This window comes from Temnothorax nylanderi, unplaced genomic scaffold, assembly GCF_030848795.1.
Source record: "Temnothorax nylanderi isolate EJ_2023f unplaced genomic scaffold, tnyl_v1.0 TNYL_tig0488_pilon, whole genome shotgun sequence".
NCBI classification, from domain to species: domain Eukaryota; kingdom Metazoa; phylum Arthropoda; class Insecta; order Hymenoptera; family Formicidae; genus Temnothorax; species Temnothorax nylanderi.
In genome coordinates this window covers 110,970-132,009 of record NW_027249550.1, presented here as the reverse complement: position 1 = coordinate 132,009, position 21,040 = coordinate 110,970, and the positions used below count along the sequence as shown (strand labels likewise).

The following is a 21,040-nucleotide window of genomic DNA, read 5'->3' as shown; positions in this document are numbered from 1 at the left end:
ACGAGCAAGGGTCGTCGCCGTTTGGCCGGGAAGACCGACTACCCCGATGTATATCCTTCTCTTTGATGCCACGTGCTAAAGTCGACGGGCGAAGAGAGCGAGGGAGAGAGAGAGGAAACGGGCGAGAGCGACCACGTCGGCGCGTCGCGACGCCTCCATCGACGCGCGCAATCGGTGCTTCCGGGGTGCCGGATCGTGCAAGAATCGCGCTCTTGGAACGGCGTGGATCGGCAGATTTCTCGCAAATCTCGCCATTTGCCCGTCACTTAGAGATAAAAAATAATTGACATGGCATAATCTCGCGAATTTGAGCTGTAAAGAATAAATTAATTATCTCCCCTAGTTTTTCGGAATGTTTTATCGTTATATCCTCTGCGCTTGCTTCTGATGTTAGTGATTGACGTTTCAAGATGTCGAATGAAAAAATAACTTGTTATTGATTAATATTGTAAATAGCTTCTTCATAAATACCACTAGTAACAGATTTTTCTCAGTTAATTATTGACATTATTCGCTTTCCGAGTAGAAATTTAACCAGTTTCTAGTCAGTAACTGGCTAGAAACTGGCAGATTTGGGCGACGCTTGCTTCGTCAATAACTGGACAGTAAAACAAGTCAGTTTCTGACCAGTTTTTGACAAATTTTTGACAGGTTTTTGAGCAGTTTATGGCCAATCAGTTTTCTGATCAGTTTTTAATCAATTTATAACCAGTTTTTTAAACCGTTTTCTAACTATTTTTGACTAGTTCTAACTAGAGTCCTAAATAATAAGAGAAGCGCATCCGGCGGCTCGCTTGCTGATTGGCTGACCGCGACCACCAATCACAACCGAGAGTGATGGTCCAGCAGCTGATTCCATGTGCGAAGTAACGTGCAACAGTTACTGTCTAATTAATCCTAGCTAGTAAAAACTGGCCAGTTTCTGGGCAGTGACAAGTTTTTCCCAGAAATTTTTCTACTCGGGTTGTACAGAGTGTTTTCTAAGTAAGTAATACTATAAATTTGAATAAAATATCTTTAAACGTTTTTTCCAAATTTTTGAAATTTTTATATTTTTTTCATAATTTTGACACTCTGTATTTTGAAAACGAAGCAGTTTAGGGCACATGTTTATAGGGCTTTTCTTCCTAAAAATATGCCACGGAATATCCCCTTCAATTTTTTGTATTTACTTAGGAAACACCCTGTAAAAGGATTTTTCGCATCGTCACAATTCCCAAGTAATCGGCATGCAATTCATCATGCAAATCGATAATTACTCGTTGCCATCGACCGTACCCTCAAATGTGGTGTAAAGGGTTAATCCACCAATTATTTGATTACTGCTTTCGTATCAATACGCGTCCAGGAACGTCGAGAGGAAATCGACAGCGTGTAATCTGTTTCGACAGGTATAAGTACGCGGATTGAGTCAAGTGCGAAATCGACGCTTTACGGAATCTGACAATATCAGAGGCATTTCATTTCCGATCGTAACGTTCCCTCTATCGTCCTTTTAAATCCCACTCGTAAACGTCAGGATCAATTTTTCGAGTCCACTTGAGAAGATATTGATTCACCCTTCTTGATAAATTCGGCGGCGGAGTAACAAGATTTGCTACAGTCTTTCAGAAGAAGGGTGCGATCGGGACAACCCAGCACGCATGTCCAAAATCGGAACATAAGACGTCTTAAAGATGTCTAAAAGACGTCTTGCGTCCCGATTTTGGACATAGTGCTGTCTAGGAAAGCACATTGCATAATTTAAAATAAAATAAAATTTTCTAAATGATTATTGTGTAAAAACTGATGCGTTCGCTAATCTGTGGTCACATCTTTTTCTCGATTGGAGCGGAACATAATGAAAAATATTAGAAAGATTATTATAGTCAACCATGAACCGATTCCTATACGACCTATAAATATATGAATTATAACGGAATGCTTGCTGAAGCCATCGCGTAATACGATATTCCCTCAACGAATATGATAAATATTCATAAAGTGATAATTGCAAGCGAGACCAGGATGGAACGATACCTTTTCGCGTTGCATTATATTCGTTTAAACAATGTGAAAATCCTGGGGGATACGTGACACGACGGAACAAGTACGTTTGAATAACTCCGCAAACAGCTATATGTAGTCCTTGTCTCGCGAATCGATAATCATCAATGATGATGCAGATGGAAACATTAGCCAATTGTCTTTTTTCTCACACGCTTTCTTTCTCTAGTAAATTAGAGATTTGTAAAAAAAAACCTTTTTTACGTTATAAATAATAAATAATCGATTTGTACCTTATCAAAAAAGTAATTTTTAAATCATATATCAAATTTCGTTTGTTTTAGAATAGCAAGTAGAAGAGAAGCTGCCAAGTCGATTTTAAAAGCACTGGATAAAAAATTCAATAATGACGTCAAATTTGCGTTACACAAAAGATGTCCTCAATCGTCTTACGATGAAACAAAGGATGTTCTATGAGAAGAATGGATATTTAGTATTTCGTCACCTCATACCGCAAGATGTGCTTGATAAATGTCACAAAAGGTATATTTAGCTTGTAAGTCAAAGTTCTACCGCGATGTCATTTTTTTTAGTGTTTCGAATTGCTGGAAATCTAGCTAGTTTTGTACAATGAATTTATAAGGAGAATATCGTTCGTGTATGTCATATATATATATATATAGAAGTTACTAGCGTTCCTTTGACCATTGCATTTTTTGCAAAACGCATAAAATGATATGTTTATTCAATGTATGTACACTGAGAAAAAAAAATCGTTGATTCAAAGAAATATTATTTGATTCAACTAAATGCAGCGGTCACGGGCTGTCAAGCTAACATTTGTTAATTCAAAAAATATTATATAAAATAAAATAAAATATTTCTTGATATTACTCACGTATATTTGATTTAAATATATTAATATTTACATTAAACAAATCACTACAACTAAACGAGTTTAGTCAAATTAACAACATTTTTTTCTCAGTGTAGATGCGCAGGTATTAAAAAGTCTTTAAATTGCAAATTGCTGCAGAGACATTAATCGGAATAATATATCTTGCGGACAGCCCATACTAGGAGTAACTCGATAATCTAGCAGTTATTCAAATGTTCGATGTTTCGGTAAATTTGCTGACTGATATTAACGCGCGCGCAAATACTGCGACTGGCTATGGCTATAATGTCACAGATGATCGATTATTCAATATCTAGAATATCGGTACACAATAAATTGCCGATATTCCGTTTTTACGGATATCGATCACGTGCGCGAATTTCAATGGTTAGTCGCGTCTCGATATTTTGTACATTGAAAAAGGATCGAAGGATCCATCTTAAACGTTATGTACTCGAATAAAACTCTTAATTTTTTTAGATTTGATGAAGTCATCGAAGGCAAGACTCCACGAGATGGAATAACAGTGATGTATGATGTAAAGGACAGAAAATCGGTAAATAAGATACAGGATATACATACGGACTCAGTATTCCGTCATTATATGGAGCATGAGAAGATCCTCGACATAGTTGAGTGTTTTACGGGACCAAACATCTTGGCGATTCATAGTATGCTCATCGCAAAACCACCCGATGTAGGATTTGGAAGTTCGAAGTAATCGTTAAAAAAATCTTGAATTATCAGCAGTTATCTGATACAACGCGGCTAACAAACGTGACGTGTTCTCTTAGGCACCCGCCGCATCAAGACCTGTATTACTTTCCGTTCCGACCAGCCGATAGTATAGTAGCTGCATGGACAGCCATGGAACCCTGCGATAATGTAAACGGATGTCTCTACGTATCGCCCGGAACACACATTTCAGGGAACTTGTTCCCGCATGATTATCCTGAGGGAGCGGTGAACAAGTTTTATCATGGCATACAAGTAAGATATTTTCTTAGTTCGTCTTATTTACTGAGGTGTCAATCGTTTCTTAACATTTTACTTTTACTGAAGAAATTGCCTCCGACGTTCAATCGTTGGGTGAATCTCGAGATGCAACCCGGCGACACGGTATTCTTCCATCCGTTGCTCATTCACGGATCCGGCATTAATAAATCCCAGAGAACAAGACGGGCAATTTCCTGTCATTACGCAGCAGCCGAATGTAATATTGTTGATGTACGTAGACAACAAGTAATTGCCAGTTTATTATCGCGAACCGAAAACGCCAATCTGAGAAATGTAACGAATAAGATGTGTTCATGTTTTTGTTTAGGACGATCCACTTCAGGACACCATCAGGAATGAGATTTTAGAGTTAATGAAGAAAAGATATCCTACCATACAGATGACATACGCGGACATATGGCGCTTCAAATCCTCGCTCGTGCGTGGTCTTCAATCCTCTTATTAAAAATAGTTGTACATCAAACTATTGATTTATATTGTATCACGACGGCTATTATTTTATAATGGTAATAATTAGATAACGTTAGCATAAGACCGATGCAGATAATGTGGGTTTGAGTAAATAGGGGTAATATTCGGGAGAGGGGTAGGCAAGTAACGTCACTACAGAAGAAGAAGTAACGACAACGGCGGGATTGTCGCCGTTATTATTTAATGAATTAATGTTGCGCCGATATCGTTGTGTGATAAAACAGTGCTTCGCGAGGGGATCTTTGTAAGTGTTCTCGTGTCGCACACTGGAACTCGAGGTGCGACAAGCGGCCAAACAAATCTGAAAGCGATCCGAATTGCGAATAGGCATTCTTCTTACGTCTTTTTGTACTTTTGCAGAGTTCGATAATACGTCCTTCCGACTTTTTATTTGCTGGAACAAATTTAGATAATGATAAAAATAATAATTCTCTTTTAGATATGTTAAACTTTTGTATGGTTTAGATGGTATGAGAAAAAAATGGTTTTATAGAATCAATAACAACTTACCTTGTCGGGATGCAAACAGCAGGACACGCAATACTCGTAAATGGTACAGCACCCTTGAGGACTGCACGTTTTGCAGCTGTATCTTTCCCTTCTAGCCATAGACAGTGACTCTTCATTTTTTGGAGTCTGTATCTGCTCTATCGTACAACATCCATTCGATAGAACTTCGTGTCTCGAACATACGACACCACGATCATCAACTATCAAGCCTCTTCCCTGATAAAAATAATATATATATTACGAAATACTCATAAAAATAAAGAATTTGTTTAGCATGTCTATTATCACATTAAATAACTTTGTCTTCAATACCATTTTTATATCAGTATGTTATTATTTTAATACGCTACTTAACACTAGAACTACCAAGGGGGTCGAAATTACTTGTTTGACATTTTCATATAATTATTACTCATTTTTTAAACATCTTAATTTCTGAAATTGTCCATAACTAACTTTTATTTAAATCAGATGGTTAATGTTATAAATCTGTTTTCTCTTTTTCTCTTTTTTTTCTAAGATTTCAATGTAGTATACCAAGATATAGGACAGGTTATTTTGACCCGTCAACAAAATGTCGGTAAAATTTTGATTACATTCACATTTCTGAAGTTTCTTATGAAGTTTTTTTAAGATTCTTTCAGTACTAGAAATAAATTCGTCCCGGTATACCTAGGTATAATACATAGAAATCTTACAAAATATGCCATATGCAAGATGTAATGTGGGGACACCTGGCAAACTATTTCATCTGAAATGTATTGCTGTAACATAGAAATATTACAAAATACGTCAAATTATTTATCAGAAATGTATTGCTATTGTGTTGGTTTACGGGAAATGAAAAAATATGACGGGTCAATGCAAAAGACAGTGTTTGCCCTAGATTGCATATAGCCGGACCTGTCTTACAATTAGAAAGATAGAGAGCAAAGGAAAGAAAAGAAAGGGATGTATGTACAAGCAAATAAGCGTAAAACAAGTGCATTCGTCGTAGGTGGTGTCGAGTTCTGCTCCATCATAAAGTTTATAACTTGCTTTCTTCGAAATGACTGATTTTCGAGTTGTTGAAATGTGAAGTATTGAAATCTATATTTTAATACGAGGGATTAAAAATGTGCACAAATCATAATTTAGAATTGTGCTTCAGATTGCACTGAGATATATACAAATATACATTTTTTTTCTTCAACATCATGTTTTTTCGAAAATAAGTCATTTTAATCCCTTCGGTAGAAATAGGTATAGGTTAATCTTCGATAGTTCTAGTGTTAATTATATTTTTCATTAATCGTGATAAAATTTTTATTTCTCTCGAAAAATGAAATAGTTGGCGTCCAATTGTAGTTTGCCAACTACAACATATTGGACAGTCACATTTGGTGTTAATACAAATGCTTACTTGAATAGAATTGCGACAAGTCTGAGCAGAAACGTTGCTGTCATTTAAATTAGATGCATCCATATCTTCTTCTGTGTTATCATTAGCTGCTTGATCAAGAATTTCCACCTGCCACAATGGAGATTTATCAGACGCTCTTAGCTCTTCTAGAGTGTTATCGTCAGGTATCAGTTCATTGTTATCATTGATCATCATGGGATCCATATCGAGATCATTGTCCAGATTCGGCGGCCCTTTCTGTAAAGAAAATGGCAAAGCCTTCTGTAATAAGAGTTATAACGACAATACCGTACAGTCCCAGCCGGATCATCGACGTAATCTGACCTCGGCGATATAAATGTACCTGCCTTTTCATTTCGGAGCAACGAAAAGGCACAATACGTCAGCGACAGGGCGAAAATGAGTCCAAGAACGAGACGTCGTCTAAGCAATCGGATCAGGCTCGTGCAGCTTGACATCCTTTCTGCGTTCCGCTTATACGCTCCTCCTCACCAAAATCGCCTTGAATTCGCCGGACATAGTACTCGCGGGACGATCATTGGGACGTGCTGTGTAGAAGATACCGCGTGCGGCAGCGAGAAGGCTTCGGCTAGTTCGGCTTCGCAACGAGGACATCGAAACGCGATCGCAGATCCACAGAGACCCGCAGAGATCGATGCGAGGGAGGAGGTTAGGTTTACTCCGAAAGTTCGTGGAACACTATAAACATTATTTTGCCGAGTTCACGCACGCTGTCGGTTTCATCGCCACGAAGATAAGCGATCGAACGGCTTCTATGGATTACTGTCTCGTTGATCGAACGAGTTTCGTTAATTATGAGCCAGCGGAACAAACACGCGGTGATGAGCGGCGATGCGCGATGGCCACGATGCACGATGTGATTGTGATGTGATATGCCCATTGCCCATTGCCCAATGCCTATTGGGTTCGTTCAGGTTCGTTGACTCGTTGAAAGATAGTTTTGAGGCAACACGGTACGCGGTTTGATGTTCCGCAAATGAAATTTTTACCTCTTTTCAAAAATTCTTTCAGAATTATTAATTATAATCCTCATTTATTAATTATCTTTATCTTTATAACTTTCAGCCTTTGTCTCTATCTTTATAAATAACGTACCTTTTTATTAAACTCTATACTTATCTGCATTGATGATGAATGTATCAAATAACTCGGACGTCGCAATCACCTTTCTCCGAAACTTACCATGCGATAAATATTAATTTAAGCGCGACTTGTCAGCATCGAAACGTCGGCGTCGGCAGGATTCAAAGAGCATAAAAAGATCTAGTTTCATCGTCGGCGACGAAGCGTCCGGTTGATAACGCCAGATAATGCGAAGAAAATACTCAGGTTACCAGTCGCAATTCGCAAACTCTTTGCTTTTACATTACTGGATGATCTAAGCTGTTTCGAGAGAGCTGCCGGTTAGATAATTCTAACCAATGACAGCTGGAGAAACCTCCCCAAAAGTGCCTCTCTATTCGCTCACGAACGAATAGCAGCACGGCAAATTCGGCCAGCATTTGAATAAAAACCACGTGTTCAGCAGGTTCAGTTGGGAACACATCATTATACATATATGTATAATTCTTTCAGTTATTCCTTCAATTATTCTCTCGTTATTCTTTCATTCAGCAGTCGTCAGTCATTTCTTTACTTATTAGCTTTAGTGCACTTACTTTTCGAGATCAGCCTCTAAAGAGCTACGCCAGCTTGACTGTTTTTTTGATGATCCGCCACGAGGAGGTTTCTCCAGAACGAGGAAACTACTATAGCGACTGTAAGTCAATTATAACTTTAAAGGCTGATTTATAGAGGCCGTAACCGTTGATTTAAGCCGTAATCTTCAAGAAATTGACCAATCACAGTCGAATGTGAGAAGAACAATCGACTGTGATTGGTCAATTTCTTAAAGATTACGGCTTAAATTAACGGTTACGGCCTCTATAAATCAGCCTTAATACATCAAGCGAGCAATGTCTGTAAAATACATTTCGTTTCCTATATTGTATTTGAATTATATATGCAGTTTAAATAACCCTCCACTTTTGTATACGTTTTTTGGGACCTTTATTTGTGGGTCTGTCGCGTTCGACGTTATTTTCCCTACTTTAAAGTATCTTAAAAAATCTGAAAAAATTCAAAACATCCGTCTACATTGTAGTTGACGATTTGATAGTCATTTTGATAAACATTGTTTATTTAATTTTTTTTATGAACTTTGAATAAGAATAAGGGAAAGAGATGGATTTTCTTAAAAATTTGTAATTTTTTTATGCAGTATAAAAAAATCCTTTTTAAGGATTTTTTACTTTAGAGGTAATAAGTGTTCAAGAAAAAAAAAACCAGATTAATATCTTCAAAAAAGTTGAATTATTCAGGAAAGTCAAAATGATACTTTTTAGAGTTTTTAGATAGGAAAAATTGTTGATAAATGAAAAATTAAAGATAAAATTATATATAATATACCCAGGTAGCACAATATTAGTTTCATATACGTTTTTTGAACGTATATATATATATATATAGTTTCATAACCGTAAAGAACCATTAGAAACGTTTGAACAAAAATGTTTTTAAAACTATGATTTAAACAACGATTTAAGAAACGTATTTTTTACGTTTACAGTTAACAAAAATATTTGTTAAATTTTTCCTTTCAAAATTATAATTTGCTTTATCTATATATACATATATATAATAGCTTTAATAGTTTTTTTTTTACATTTAAATTTATATTGCACTAATTATTGCAAAAAATAAATTGTTTTATCCATGCACATATATCCACTTATTTACTTAAATTAATTTTGTCCTACCGGTCTTAATCTATATTTGTCATCGGACAAATCTGAGCTTAGAAAACTTCCAACAGTTGCAAAATAAACGTTCTGTTGAACGTGGCTATTGAAAGAACGTATACGTTTATATGTTTGTTTTATTTTGAAGAACTTCCTGAACTGGTGCACATCAGTAGGGGAGATCGGGGCTCGTTTGGCACAGTTTTCACAATTTCGGCATTTGATTTTTTAAACAATTAATTATCATGATTAAACAGTACTAATATGATAGAACCTTTCTCTACATTTACATACCAGGAACGATCCTTTATACTGTATAGTTTTTTTGTAATAAGTGAAATACGAACATGCTGCATTGTAGCCAGCTTGCCCCGATGGTAGGGTAAGTTGGCTATACGACAAAAGTCCATGTTAAATTAATGAAAACGTAATAGAAATACATAACGCGTAGCAGATGTACTTCTTGATAAAGATTGTATATCTTTAAAGTTATTTTCTAATGATTGAATAGCAAAATGCTGTTGCAGAAAATTGTAAACTATTTTAGATGTAGCTTTTTTCGATATAAAAATATTAAATATAAATATATATCTAGCTTCTATATCAGCACATTGTAGGTAGCAAATCACATATTCACACACGTCTCACGCTCGCGGCAACAGCAAGTCAAGCTAAGCGTACCTTAATATGAGTCTCAACATATCCCATCCCTACATATATGTTTGACTTCAGTCATTTTATTACAATCAGTTACTGTTGTTACTTAAAATAACATAGTCGAATATAGTAACAGAAACTTTTCTTTTAACTAACAATAATACGTCACTTTGATTTACTTCTCAAACTGAAGAACATTAATACGATATTTTAAAACGCTCGAAAATTTACTTGCCACCTTTTGAATCAGAGTTTTCTGTTTTTTTTTTGTAATACTTGTTTGATTTAAATAAAACTTTGGAAAAAGTACTTATGCCATAAAAGAGATATTTTGGGTCTGTTTCCTATTGCTGAACTGGCTGCGCTAGTTCAGAGTTTATCTTTTTCCTTTCAATGTGGAGTAAAAAAGATAAACTCTGAACTAGCGCAGCCAGTTCAGCAATAGAAAACAGACCCTTTGTGATAACTTTTCCATTGTTTCTTTTCATAAATACATAAACGGACCGCATTGCCAATTTGCCCCTTGTGCCAACGAGCCCCGATCTTCCCTAAATTAGAGTCGAGACAAGTATATTTTGTTTCACTTTAACTTAGAGAATATTGCACGAATGTGTACCAGTTCAGGAATTTCTTCGAAAAAGAATAGACGCAATAGATGGTATAATAGATGCATAAAGCTTCTAGAACATTCTCACGCTTATGACGTCTTAAAGGCGTCATAAACACGTTCAAAAGACGTAAAAAGTAGGAATTTTACAATTTCTTTATTATTAAAAAAACGTTTCTGTAATAGTTTCTTAAACGTTATTTTATCGAAAAAGAAACGTTCCATCGAACGTTTTTCGAATAGACATTTTTACTCATGAGAAACGTTTCTAGAAATCGGTTATAAAACGTTTCGGAAAAATGCTTATAAAACATTTTTGAAACGTGTATGTGCTACCTGGGTAGTGTTACGTCAAACCCTCGGAATTTACGAAATATTAGTTTGAAGAATAGCAAGAGAAAGGCTATCCAGAGAAGGCGGTATGGGAAGACGTAACAAGATCTTATGTCATCTCGACGGTTGTACGACGTACACGGACGGAGACGCGTGCCTCGAGTCGAACGCACTTTGATGGCTCAAATCGGATCAACGTTCCGTAGGGACGCTATTACGTTTATCGAGAGCAGTGCGTTCGGCAGTCCTTTTTCAGGTCAAGGATTTTACTCCCTATTACCTGGAATCGGACCAAGTGCGATTCGATTCCCGGGGTTGTAAGGAGCTGAGGGCGAGGTCTTAAATTATAAATATAAATAAAGATATAGAAATTTGTATTTAAAAGATTAAAAACATTTATTGAAAATATATAGGCATTCAAAACTATTATGGTTTTACAATAACTGAAAATCAGGCAAATTGAACGGGAGATTGAAAACATATTTATAGTAAATTAAATGTGAGGTGTATGTGGGCTGTATGTTGGACCGCAATAAAAATAAAATAAGCAAATATGTCACGTTAAATGTACATAATTATATATATATATATATATATATATATAAATGTATGTATCGAAATTGGAGAAATAAAATCCGAGGATCCGAAAATTCGATAAACTTTTTGTAGGAGAAAAGTAGGGAAGACCGGGGCTAAACCGCCAGTTTTTTTTCGGTGCCGATTTTTAACAAGAAAATAAATAATTTTAGTTAAATATGGTATACCACTGTAAAGAGTGAACCTTTAGCTACAAAATTTATATAGGAAATTTTTATCTATGTTGCTTTGTTTAACCGGTATAGAGCAAAAACGACAACGGTGGAAAAATTGAAATCTCAAAAATGCCGGGGTTGAACCGCCACCCCCCGGGGCTAATCCGCCACACTGCATTTTCAATACATATACGTACATCTAATCCTGAAAAATGATAGGATACATTTTAATAATTGTTTTTTAAGAGAAAAATATAAAAATTTATTTAAAATTTTTATGCAAAACATTATTAAAAAATAATTGTTTTACCTATTCCATAAAACAATTTAGGCACGTGAATACAGAGGTTAACTAAATCGTAAACTCCCCAACTAGGCCAGTAAAATTAGCTCGAAAAACACCGAATATCTACAAAACGGATTGACAAGCCAATTTTTTGAGGGTGAGTAGAGGGTCATAGGAGATGCCCAAATTCACAAAGTTCAAACAAAATTTCCCTGTGCGTCGGCGGCCATCTTGAAAATAGGGGTAAATATTTAAAGTTTGAATATCTCGGCTCCTATTGGTCGAATTTTTTTCTTTTTTTTTAGTTTTGTAGGGAAAAATATTTGCTACAACTTTTGTTTGAAAAAATTTTTAATAGCTGTCAAGAAAAAAAAGTTGCAACCAAAAAAGTGCCGTCAATTAAGGGTTGAACATTTTTATTGACACTTATATCGCCCCCTGTTAGTTTGATCAAAAAAATGTTCAAATAAAACTTGTAGAGGATTCAATTCTCTACAATTTTCGTATATATTTTTTTGCGGTGACTCAAAAAACAACAGAGATAGAGAGCGCCAAAGTTGAGTGTGTCTAGTAAATGCTCTTTTTCGTGAGGAAAATTCGCGGTTTTATTGTGAATTGTCGTAAGAGGACCGGCCCAGTACTCGAACATATAAGACTTGGTTATCAAAATTGGCCGTATATAATTGATTAATCTGCTTAAAAAACAAGTAATTTTTTTTTATATACATAAACTATAATATATACAATAGAAAATGACAAAACAAGATTATTTTTTATTAAAAATTATTTATTATAAAGATTAAAACACGATATTCTATTTGTCCCAGTACCCGAACGCTGGAAAAACTTATGTCCCGAATGTTCCATTTTTATGTCCTAGTACCCGAACTTAACAATCTAACAATCAATCAATCTATCATTTAACAATCTTTAAAAAATTAATGCCTAAAATAAATTCCTATATAATTGTAACATTAGTAAGAATTATCTTAACAATCATCTTAGCATTTTAAAATTATTACTGACAATGAATACATTTCAGAAATTAATTTTGTAATTATTGTAAAAATCGTTGCAGCATAAAATTGTACAATTATTATTCAAGTAATAGTAAGAAATTCTTTTTACTTTTTATTTTTTACATAATTTTGCGTCATTATTTTGTCAATATTTAGAACTTATAATTGTAAAATTCTACTTCAGCAAAAGATATGCGTTTTGCAGAATCATCTTATGACAATTATTGCGAAATGCGGTGAATGGAAAGATGCAATAATTGTGCATTTATTACAAAAGTTTCCTATCTGAGAGATTGTATAATAATATTGTACATATAATGTTGAGGTTAGATTAAACATTTTTCGTTCTTACCTTTAATGTAGACACTTTTTGTAGAAAATAATATATACGGGGTGGGAGAAAAGTATGGAAACCCTGAAAAATCTCGAAAACTATAAGTTTTACAGAAAAATGTTTCAGACAAAAGTTGTTTGGTTTCGAGGGGGCCATAAGATGGTATCATTGGTTTGACCTTGGATGGTCGTTTAAAGCTCACGTAAACGACACCTTTAATTTCTTAAATGGAAACCCCTATTTTTCAATGCATATTCTTGTAGCTAATCTCGAGAGCTTTTCAAAACACTATAATAAAGTATTTTTTCATTAAGAACTTTTGGAATTATGAGGCTTGAAAGTTCTAGTGTTTTGACATAAAATACAAAATATCTTGTAAAACATTAAGTTTTCGGTAATGTTACCTTAATACTTTTATGCACAGAATAATGAGACGAATCAATTGGTATGAAAAAAGGCACAGTTCCTTTAAGAAAAAATATGTAATTTGCAACACGCATCTGCATACTTTTTCTTAAAAGCAACTATGTCTTTTTTCCATACCAATTGATTTATGACCAATTGATTATACCAATTGATTATACCTATTGCCTCGTCATCTAATTAGTGACGCGCATGAATGGATTAACGAGATTCCCACTGTCCCTATCTACTATCTAGCGAAACCACTGCCAAGGGAACGGGCTTGGAAAAATTAGCGGGGAAAGAAGACCCTGTTGAGCTTGACTCTAGTCTGGCACTGTAAGGAGACATGAGAGGTGTAGCATAAGTGGGAGATGGCAACATCGCCGGTGAAATACCACTACTTTCATCGTTTCCTTACTTACTCGGTTAGGCGGAGCCTAATTGATTGAGACTAATCAATTGATTATACCAATTGATTAGTTTTCGAGATTTTGCAGGGTTTCCATACTTTTCTCCCACCCTGTATATCTTTTTATTTAAGAATTTGATAAATATTTATACATAAATATTTATCAAATGTTTATGTATAACTTGAAGTCAACCGGGGGAAATTCGAAGTCGTCGCAGTCGTCGTCTTCAAGTACTTGCTGCAACTGTACAATGTTTGTACATGATTCCCCGCTGCAATGTTCGCATATATTACCGAACATTTAAGCCCAGCTTTGCGACAACCACATTTTTTTTACATTTGCACGATATTGATCTGAGTACCGCAGGAGGCGCTGGATCCTGGATGGTCATGATTGGTTCTAGTCCTAGTCGAGTTCGTTGCCAGCCCCATTCCTCTAGATCCTGGTAGATGTTAAGCCAGGTTTGCACTTGATGGTATGCGCGGAATGTATGCTGCCGTGCAGCCGCTGCGGTAGGAGGCAAGGAGGAAAGGTTGAATTTTGTTTTTGTCACTGATTTAACGAATTGCTTATGTCGTAGGGAATTAAGCGACACTTCTTCGGTCCCACCAAACAACATACAAAATATTTTTTCTCCTGCTGCTGTCAAGACGTCGATATCGAGTTTCGTTTTCTTAAACATGTAAAGAACTTCTCGGAGTCCATCGTTTTTCTCGAGAATGTTGATTAATTTCGTTTTGCCAATATTGTAAATTGCTGAAGTAGTATCACATTTTGTGAACGCGTGAAGAAGAAAGATGTGATCGATTACAGAAACATGTTTGAAACTTTTCGCCGAGTATATAGGGCCTCCCGAGTTCTTTCTTTTCCGGTTTTACGGAAAAATACGTTAGGAGTTTCCTGTCCTAGACCAGTGAGCAGAACGAGAAGGTCAATATCTTCACCAATAATTGTGACGGAGTCGTACAAAGATGCATTTTCTATTGCAGTTTTGACAATTAGTGTGTCCGCGTTCTCGAACGCTTGTTCAACGGTAACATCGGATAACTGTAAATATTTTGTGGAATGCCGGTGGATGGTTCGAAGATTGCGATGACGACGGAGAAGATGGAGGTGATTTTGAGATCGAAACAGCACAGTTGCTCCGACGAGATGAATAGCCGCTGCAGCCATTCTCTCGTTGATGTATACTTTTCGACAGTGCACGTGCACTGTGATGTTGTTGACGTCCTCCAGCATGGGCGCATGTTCCTCGTCGCCCCTCTTAATAGCAAATGAATGTAAAGTTTGCACACCTCTTTTTTGAACGACAGTAATTTCGCCGTCGCTCAGCGCTTTCCCACAAATAAAACACTCGCTCATTTTCGTGAAATTTCACTCTGAAACGCTCGAAATACAGTTCACGACTGATCGAAAATAATATACAATAACATACAATAACACACACAGACACACACAAACAACACACACACACACACACAATAACACACTGTACAGTTCGCGGAACAGAGTTTTATATTGTAATATACGACAATTCACAATAAAACCGCGAATTTTCCCCATAAAAAAGAGCATTTACTAGACACACTCAACTTTGGCGCTCTCTATCTCTGGTGTTTTTTGAGTCACCACAAAAAAAATATATATGAAAATTGTAGAGAATTGAATCCTCTACAAGTTTTATTTGAACATTTTTTTGATCAAACTAACAGGGGGCGATATAAGTGTCAATAAAAATGTTCAACCCCTAATTGACGGCACTTTTTTAGTTGTAACTTTTTTTCCTTGACAGCTTTTAAAAATTTTTTCAAACAAAAGTTGTAGAAAATATTTTTCCCTACAAAACTAAAAAAAAGAAAAAAATTCGACCAATAGGAGCCGAGATATTCAAACTTTAAATATTCACCCCTATTTCCAAGATGGCCGCCGACGCACAGGGAAATTTTGTTTGAACTTTGTGAATTTGAGCATCTCCTATGACCCTCTATTCACCCTAAAAAAATTGGCTTGTCAATCCGTTTTGCCATTTTTAAACCTAATTTTACTGGCCTAAACGGCACGTCACATTGTCAACGCGGGCAACCACGGGGAATACGCGTGACGGCGTTCCGGTGCCATAGGATCAGCGCGGACCCTCGAGCAACCTAACCAAGCCGCGTTTCTCGCGGGGGAGCGATAAATAGCGACAGGGGGGTTAGAAAAGCTCGCGGTGGAGCGCGACCATTTTACCGACTCGACGGCGTCCTCGCGCCGATTCCTCGACGCGCCGACGACGACGACGACGACGGCCATGACCACCACGACGACGACGGCCACGACCACCACGACGACGACGGCCACGACCACCACGACGACAACGGCCACGACCACCACGACGACGACGACGACGACGACGATGACCACCACCGACACCACCACCACTACAACGGCGGCGACAATGACGCCGAGACGATGCGGCGAACGCTGGACGATGCGGTCGCACGCGCGACTGTCACTGACACAACGACCAACAACGACGATTTACCGCGGCCGGGAGTCGGGACGATCTACAGCGCGCGCGGCATGTCAACTCTCGCGCGGAAATCGCGGGATCTCAGAGCCGTGCCGTGCCCCGCCGTACCTCGCCGACGTGCCGTGAGTGTGAGCGATCTCGAAAAGAACGGTCCGCCATCTTTTCGGTCGGCCAAAACACCCGTTTTGCGACGATACGTGCGTACCATTTCCCTCCTACACAAACTGACGCACGTGCAAGGGAAGACAGAATCACGCTCGAGGGAAACCTAACCTGAAATCGCCGTGAGCTGAAGTCGTGCGCCCGGCGCGCCACAGTGACGAGACTGGCGGACCAGCCCCGGATGCTTACTGGCGGATAAGCCCCAAACATAAGTTTCAGGTTTGATCGCCCACGAAATATTAGACATCAACGATAATGAAAAAACTACACTGGATTCGTGTTCAGCATGCATTACTCTTTATAATCACGTACCTCGAGATTTGGAGAGCAAATATTATTGCAGATATTACAATATTTCCACGCGCAGAAAATTTCACTTTCACCTTCCGAAAACACGTTTGCCCTCGTAAAAATCATAACACGGCAGGTAACCTGCCGAAACTCCGTTGGTCACATGGGTACCATAAGCAGCGTTTACAATGTTAATAGCGAGTTCGCACAATATACAGGTTCCGAGATATTTGATTTGGCGGTTCAACCCCGTTGGCGGTTTAGCCCCGGTCTCCCCTAGAGAGGTGAGAAAAAATTTGAGGGACTTAATATACTTGCTGGCTTTTAGCGTTTTTTCTTCTTGACGGAGTTTTAAGATCTCGTGGCTCTGCGGCTCGGTGGTGGTTTCCATCGGCATGGTGATTTCGTGTTGAGACTTAACGCGGACAGAGTTTGACTCGCGATTGCTGTATCGGTTCGCGACTGATGGTATGACGGAAACAGAAACTGCTTCGGACTGGAAGTACGATTTCGCGAATGTGTCTAGTGTCCTGCTATCGCGGTTTATATATGATTCTAGGGATGGATTATCATGGGATATGTCTCAACTTTTTAGTGATTAAACTTGTTTTTCCGACTTTCGTTAGTCATCGATCAAAAACATGTTTTTCTCTCGGATCGAGACGTTACATTTCGAAATTCCTTCGGGTTAATCTATTATCGTCCAGGTTGAAGTGTTTTTCACGAATTTTCCTTGAGAGTCATACGACGGCCCGACGTTATTATTGACCGGCGGCGCAGGTTTCACAATTAAATAGACTTATTTGTTTGATTTTGATGTCGAAAGGGGGGAGTGGTGATTCACCATTATTAGTAACCTGCTCGACGATCAATAACCTTTGTTCGTCAAATATTATTCGGTTCCCGTTATTCCAAAGATAATTCTGTTAGAAAAACAACTTACAAAAGGTTTTTACGAAAGAAGGAAATCGCAAAGTCCACAGGACGTAACAATAGCATATGTGACATTTTTAAATAATTTATTTATTATAAATTTATGTAATAGAATATGTTGAACGTAAAAGAATTGGTCCGCCGAACTTCGGCCGCTGTCCGAAATTCCATTTTTTTGGAATAACTAAACTAGAGAAGCAACTCTTTGTCAAAATGTGTTAAAGAGACGTTGTTTTGACCAAAAACAACATTTATCATAAATAATTGCAACATTGTTACTTATAGATAAAGACTATAGTTGTGTTCGGGGAGCGCGCTATTAGCGCTATTGCATCATTCTATCTTTATCGCTCATCAGGTGTAAAACAAAGATAGAATAAGCAAATAGCGCTAACAGCGCGCTCCCCAAACGCAGCAAATGTGTATACCTGTCGAGTGTATCCCTGGGTCTGAGACGTCCGTGCGAGATTTGACTTGCTCGACATTCAGCGATATGTTTATCTTTCGAAGCGGCTTTGAGTCCTTGGATTTCTTCCCCCGCCCGTCTACTTTTTTTAGAGGAGAGAGCTAGACAGGCAGGCTTGCCGGTTCTCAAGTTACAAGAGCAGTTTTAGCACGGACGCCGTAGACCCACGTCTACAGCTATAATAAGAGAGATAATTATAATCCATCTTTGGTTTCCGAAGTTGCAAAAGCCGACTCTTTTATAATGCTCCTTGACATTTCGTTCGAATTACTTACTACTACCTCTTTTCATTCAATTCTCATAAAATTACAGCCGGTTTCCGGCTATACTGAATAAATAAATACATTGAATAAATGGGCGTTTTAATACCCATTTATACAACTTTCCCCTCGAATGTTGTCAAGGTAGACTCCATTTCAATTCAGATCAATTCTACAATTCGATTCAATTACTTTTAGACCTCAATTTACGAGATATTTCAAGTTTCATTATTTATTCTACTACCAACTTGTATTTTATTTGACACAGGCTTTCCAGCAAATATTTACTCATCAATAGTTCCAAGTTATTTCTGCTTTTAATAAACAATTCTACTATAGAATAAAATATTTATCTTCCTTTCTTTCCACGCACCGTTCTAATAACGAATCCTTTCGCCAGTTCCGGGTTATAGTCGATGTATGCAGACGACTCCCCCGAAATAATAAAAGAGAGGGTCTTTTTCATTACGTTGAGGCAGTAATGCTAAAAAGATAAATAACAAGTTATATCGCTGTTTACATTATTTTTTATTTTTATTCGAGCCGTGACGTAACAGCGGTAGATGTCGCCAATTATATAATTTTGAAGGCCGGTATTTATAGTCGAATCTTATCTTTATAAGACCGTCTATGATCTTAAGATGTTATGAACAAATCACAGAGCCGTATTAGCATCTTAAGACATTACTTAAGACGGTTTTAAAATAAGAACCGGTTATGCATGAATACCGACTTGAGTTTCTATTTTACACTTTTTTACCGATTATTTTGGCCGGCTCGTACTGGCTGTATCTTACATTTTTTATAATAAAAAATAATTTTATCAACCCAATAAACGTATTATTTACTTAATTCTAAACGAAAAATTATGATAAATTGATCAATTTATTTTAAAATCTAACATATATACCTCTTTAATACTATAAATTTGATTATATTTATTGCACGCTCACTTTTTAAGTTAATCTAAATATAAATATAAGTGAACATGCAATAAATAAATTTGTCAATTTTGTTATCAATTCTTGTTTAGGATTAAGCAGTAAATAATATGTTTATCGGGTTATCTATCTCTTAATAATAATAGGGGAGACCGGGGCTAAACCGCCAGTTTTTTTTCGGTGCCGATTTTTAACAAGAAAATAAATAATTTTAGTTAAATGTGGTATACCACTGTAAAGAGTGAACCTTTAGCTACAAAATTTATATAGGAAATTTTTATCTATGTTGCTTTGTTTAACCGGTATAGAGCAAAAACGACAACGGTGGAAAAATTGAAATCTCAAAAATGCCGGGGTTGAACCGCCACCCCCCCCCCCGGGGCTAATCCGCCACACTACATTTTCAATACATATACGTACATCTAATCCTGAAAAATGATAGGATACATTTTAATAATTGTTTTTTAAGAGAAAAATATAAAAATTTATTTAAAATTTTTATGCAAAACATTATTAAAAAATAATTGTTTTACCTATTCCATAAAACAATTTAGGCACGTGAATATATAGCCAAGTAGCTAGGTAAGTTTACCCTGCAAAAGGTCGGGTAGTTTTGATTTTTGGATATGTTTTATACTTTGGGATCCTAATGAAAAATCCAAGTTTTCGACCTTGGCACACTTCCGCTCGCGCCGCCATCTTGAGAAAATGGAGCACAAAACCGATTTTTTCGGAATATCTCCTCACCAGTAGGTATTTGGGCAAAAATAGTTATTATCAATTTTGTAGAAGATATAATTCCCTACAACTTTTGTCTGAAACATTTTTTCGTATATCTAATAGATAGCAAGCTACAGCACTGTAAAGTGGAGCAAATTATTAAAAAAAAAAAAAAATTAGTTCGGTAGAAAAATTATCACATGCCTCGGTGATCGAATTGGTGAGACGCCCGCACGGTATGAGGGAGGTCCAGGTTCGAATCCTGGCTGAGGTGATATTTTTCGCAATAAATTCTTTACAGTAATATTTGGGGGGAGGAGATGTTAGATACGATGCGTATCAGCATCAAAAATTAAATCGATTATCGATTTAAAAATATGTAAATGTTCCTACAAGCATGCTGTGTTTCAAGACCGACAATTCAGTTGGCGCGCAGTATTTGTTGGAAATAGTATCGACTAAAAATTCACACAAAAAATTATTTCGTTACTTAGATCCAAAAGCTCGGACTAGACGGCATTCTCACATTATATCGATTTTAAATCTTAGAGTCCTATTACTATTGTTAATAATAATAATAATTAATTTATATTATTAGAAATTAATAAACAATAATTATAATAAAATATGCTTAAAAAGGAACCTTTTGTGAAATTTTTAATAATTTGTTCCACTTTACAGTGCTGTAGCTCGCTATCTATTACATATACGAAAAAATATTTCAGACAAAAGTTGTAGGGAATTATATCTTCTATAAAATTGATAATAACTATTTTTGCCTAAATACCTACTGGTAAGGAGATATTCCGAAAAAACCGGTTTTGTGCTCCATTTTTTCAAGATGGCGGCGCGAGCGGAAGTGCGCCA

General features: G+C 36.7%; 2 protein-coding genes across 4 annotated transcripts; one reads left to right on the top strand and one right to left on the bottom strand.

Moving 5' to 3' along the window:
* The first annotated feature begins 2,307 nt into the window (after positions 1–2,307).
* LOC139783312 (phytanoyl-CoA dioxygenase, peroxisomal-like) lies at positions 2,308–5,191 on the top strand. The gene is made up of 5 exons (XM_071722461.1): positions 2,308–2,529; positions 3,365–3,601; positions 3,679–3,874; positions 3,947–4,111; positions 4,209–5,191. Exons 1-5 carry the CDS (start codon positions 2,393–2,395, stop codon positions 4,344–4,346), a joined length of 873 nt encoding a protein of 290 aa, XP_071578562.1. The 5' UTR covers positions 2,308–2,392; the 3' UTR covers positions 4,347–5,191.
* Positions 4,353–7,978, bottom strand: LOC139783311 (SREBP regulating gene protein). Of its 3 annotated transcripts, none has more exons than XM_071722458.1 (5): positions 7,964–7,978; positions 6,628–6,983; positions 6,285–6,517; positions 4,883–5,098; positions 4,353–4,766 (listed from the first exon to the last, which is right to left on the bottom strand). In XM_071722458.1, exons 2-5 carry the CDS (start codon positions 6,740–6,742, stop codon positions 4,425–4,427), a joined length of 906 nt encoding a protein of 301 aa, XP_071578559.1. In that variant the 5' UTR covers positions 6,743–6,983; positions 7,964–7,978; the 3' UTR covers positions 4,353–4,424. The 3 variants fall into 3 exon arrangements, with proteins under 3 accessions (XP_071578559.1, XP_071578558.1, XP_071578560.1); XM_071722457.1 differs by lacking the exon at positions 7,964–7,978 and adding an exon at positions 7,488–7,759; XM_071722459.1 differs by lacking the exon at positions 7,964–7,978 and having other exon boundaries at positions 6,285–6,521; positions 6,609–6,751.
* Positions 7,979–21,040: the final 13,062 nt, after the last annotated feature.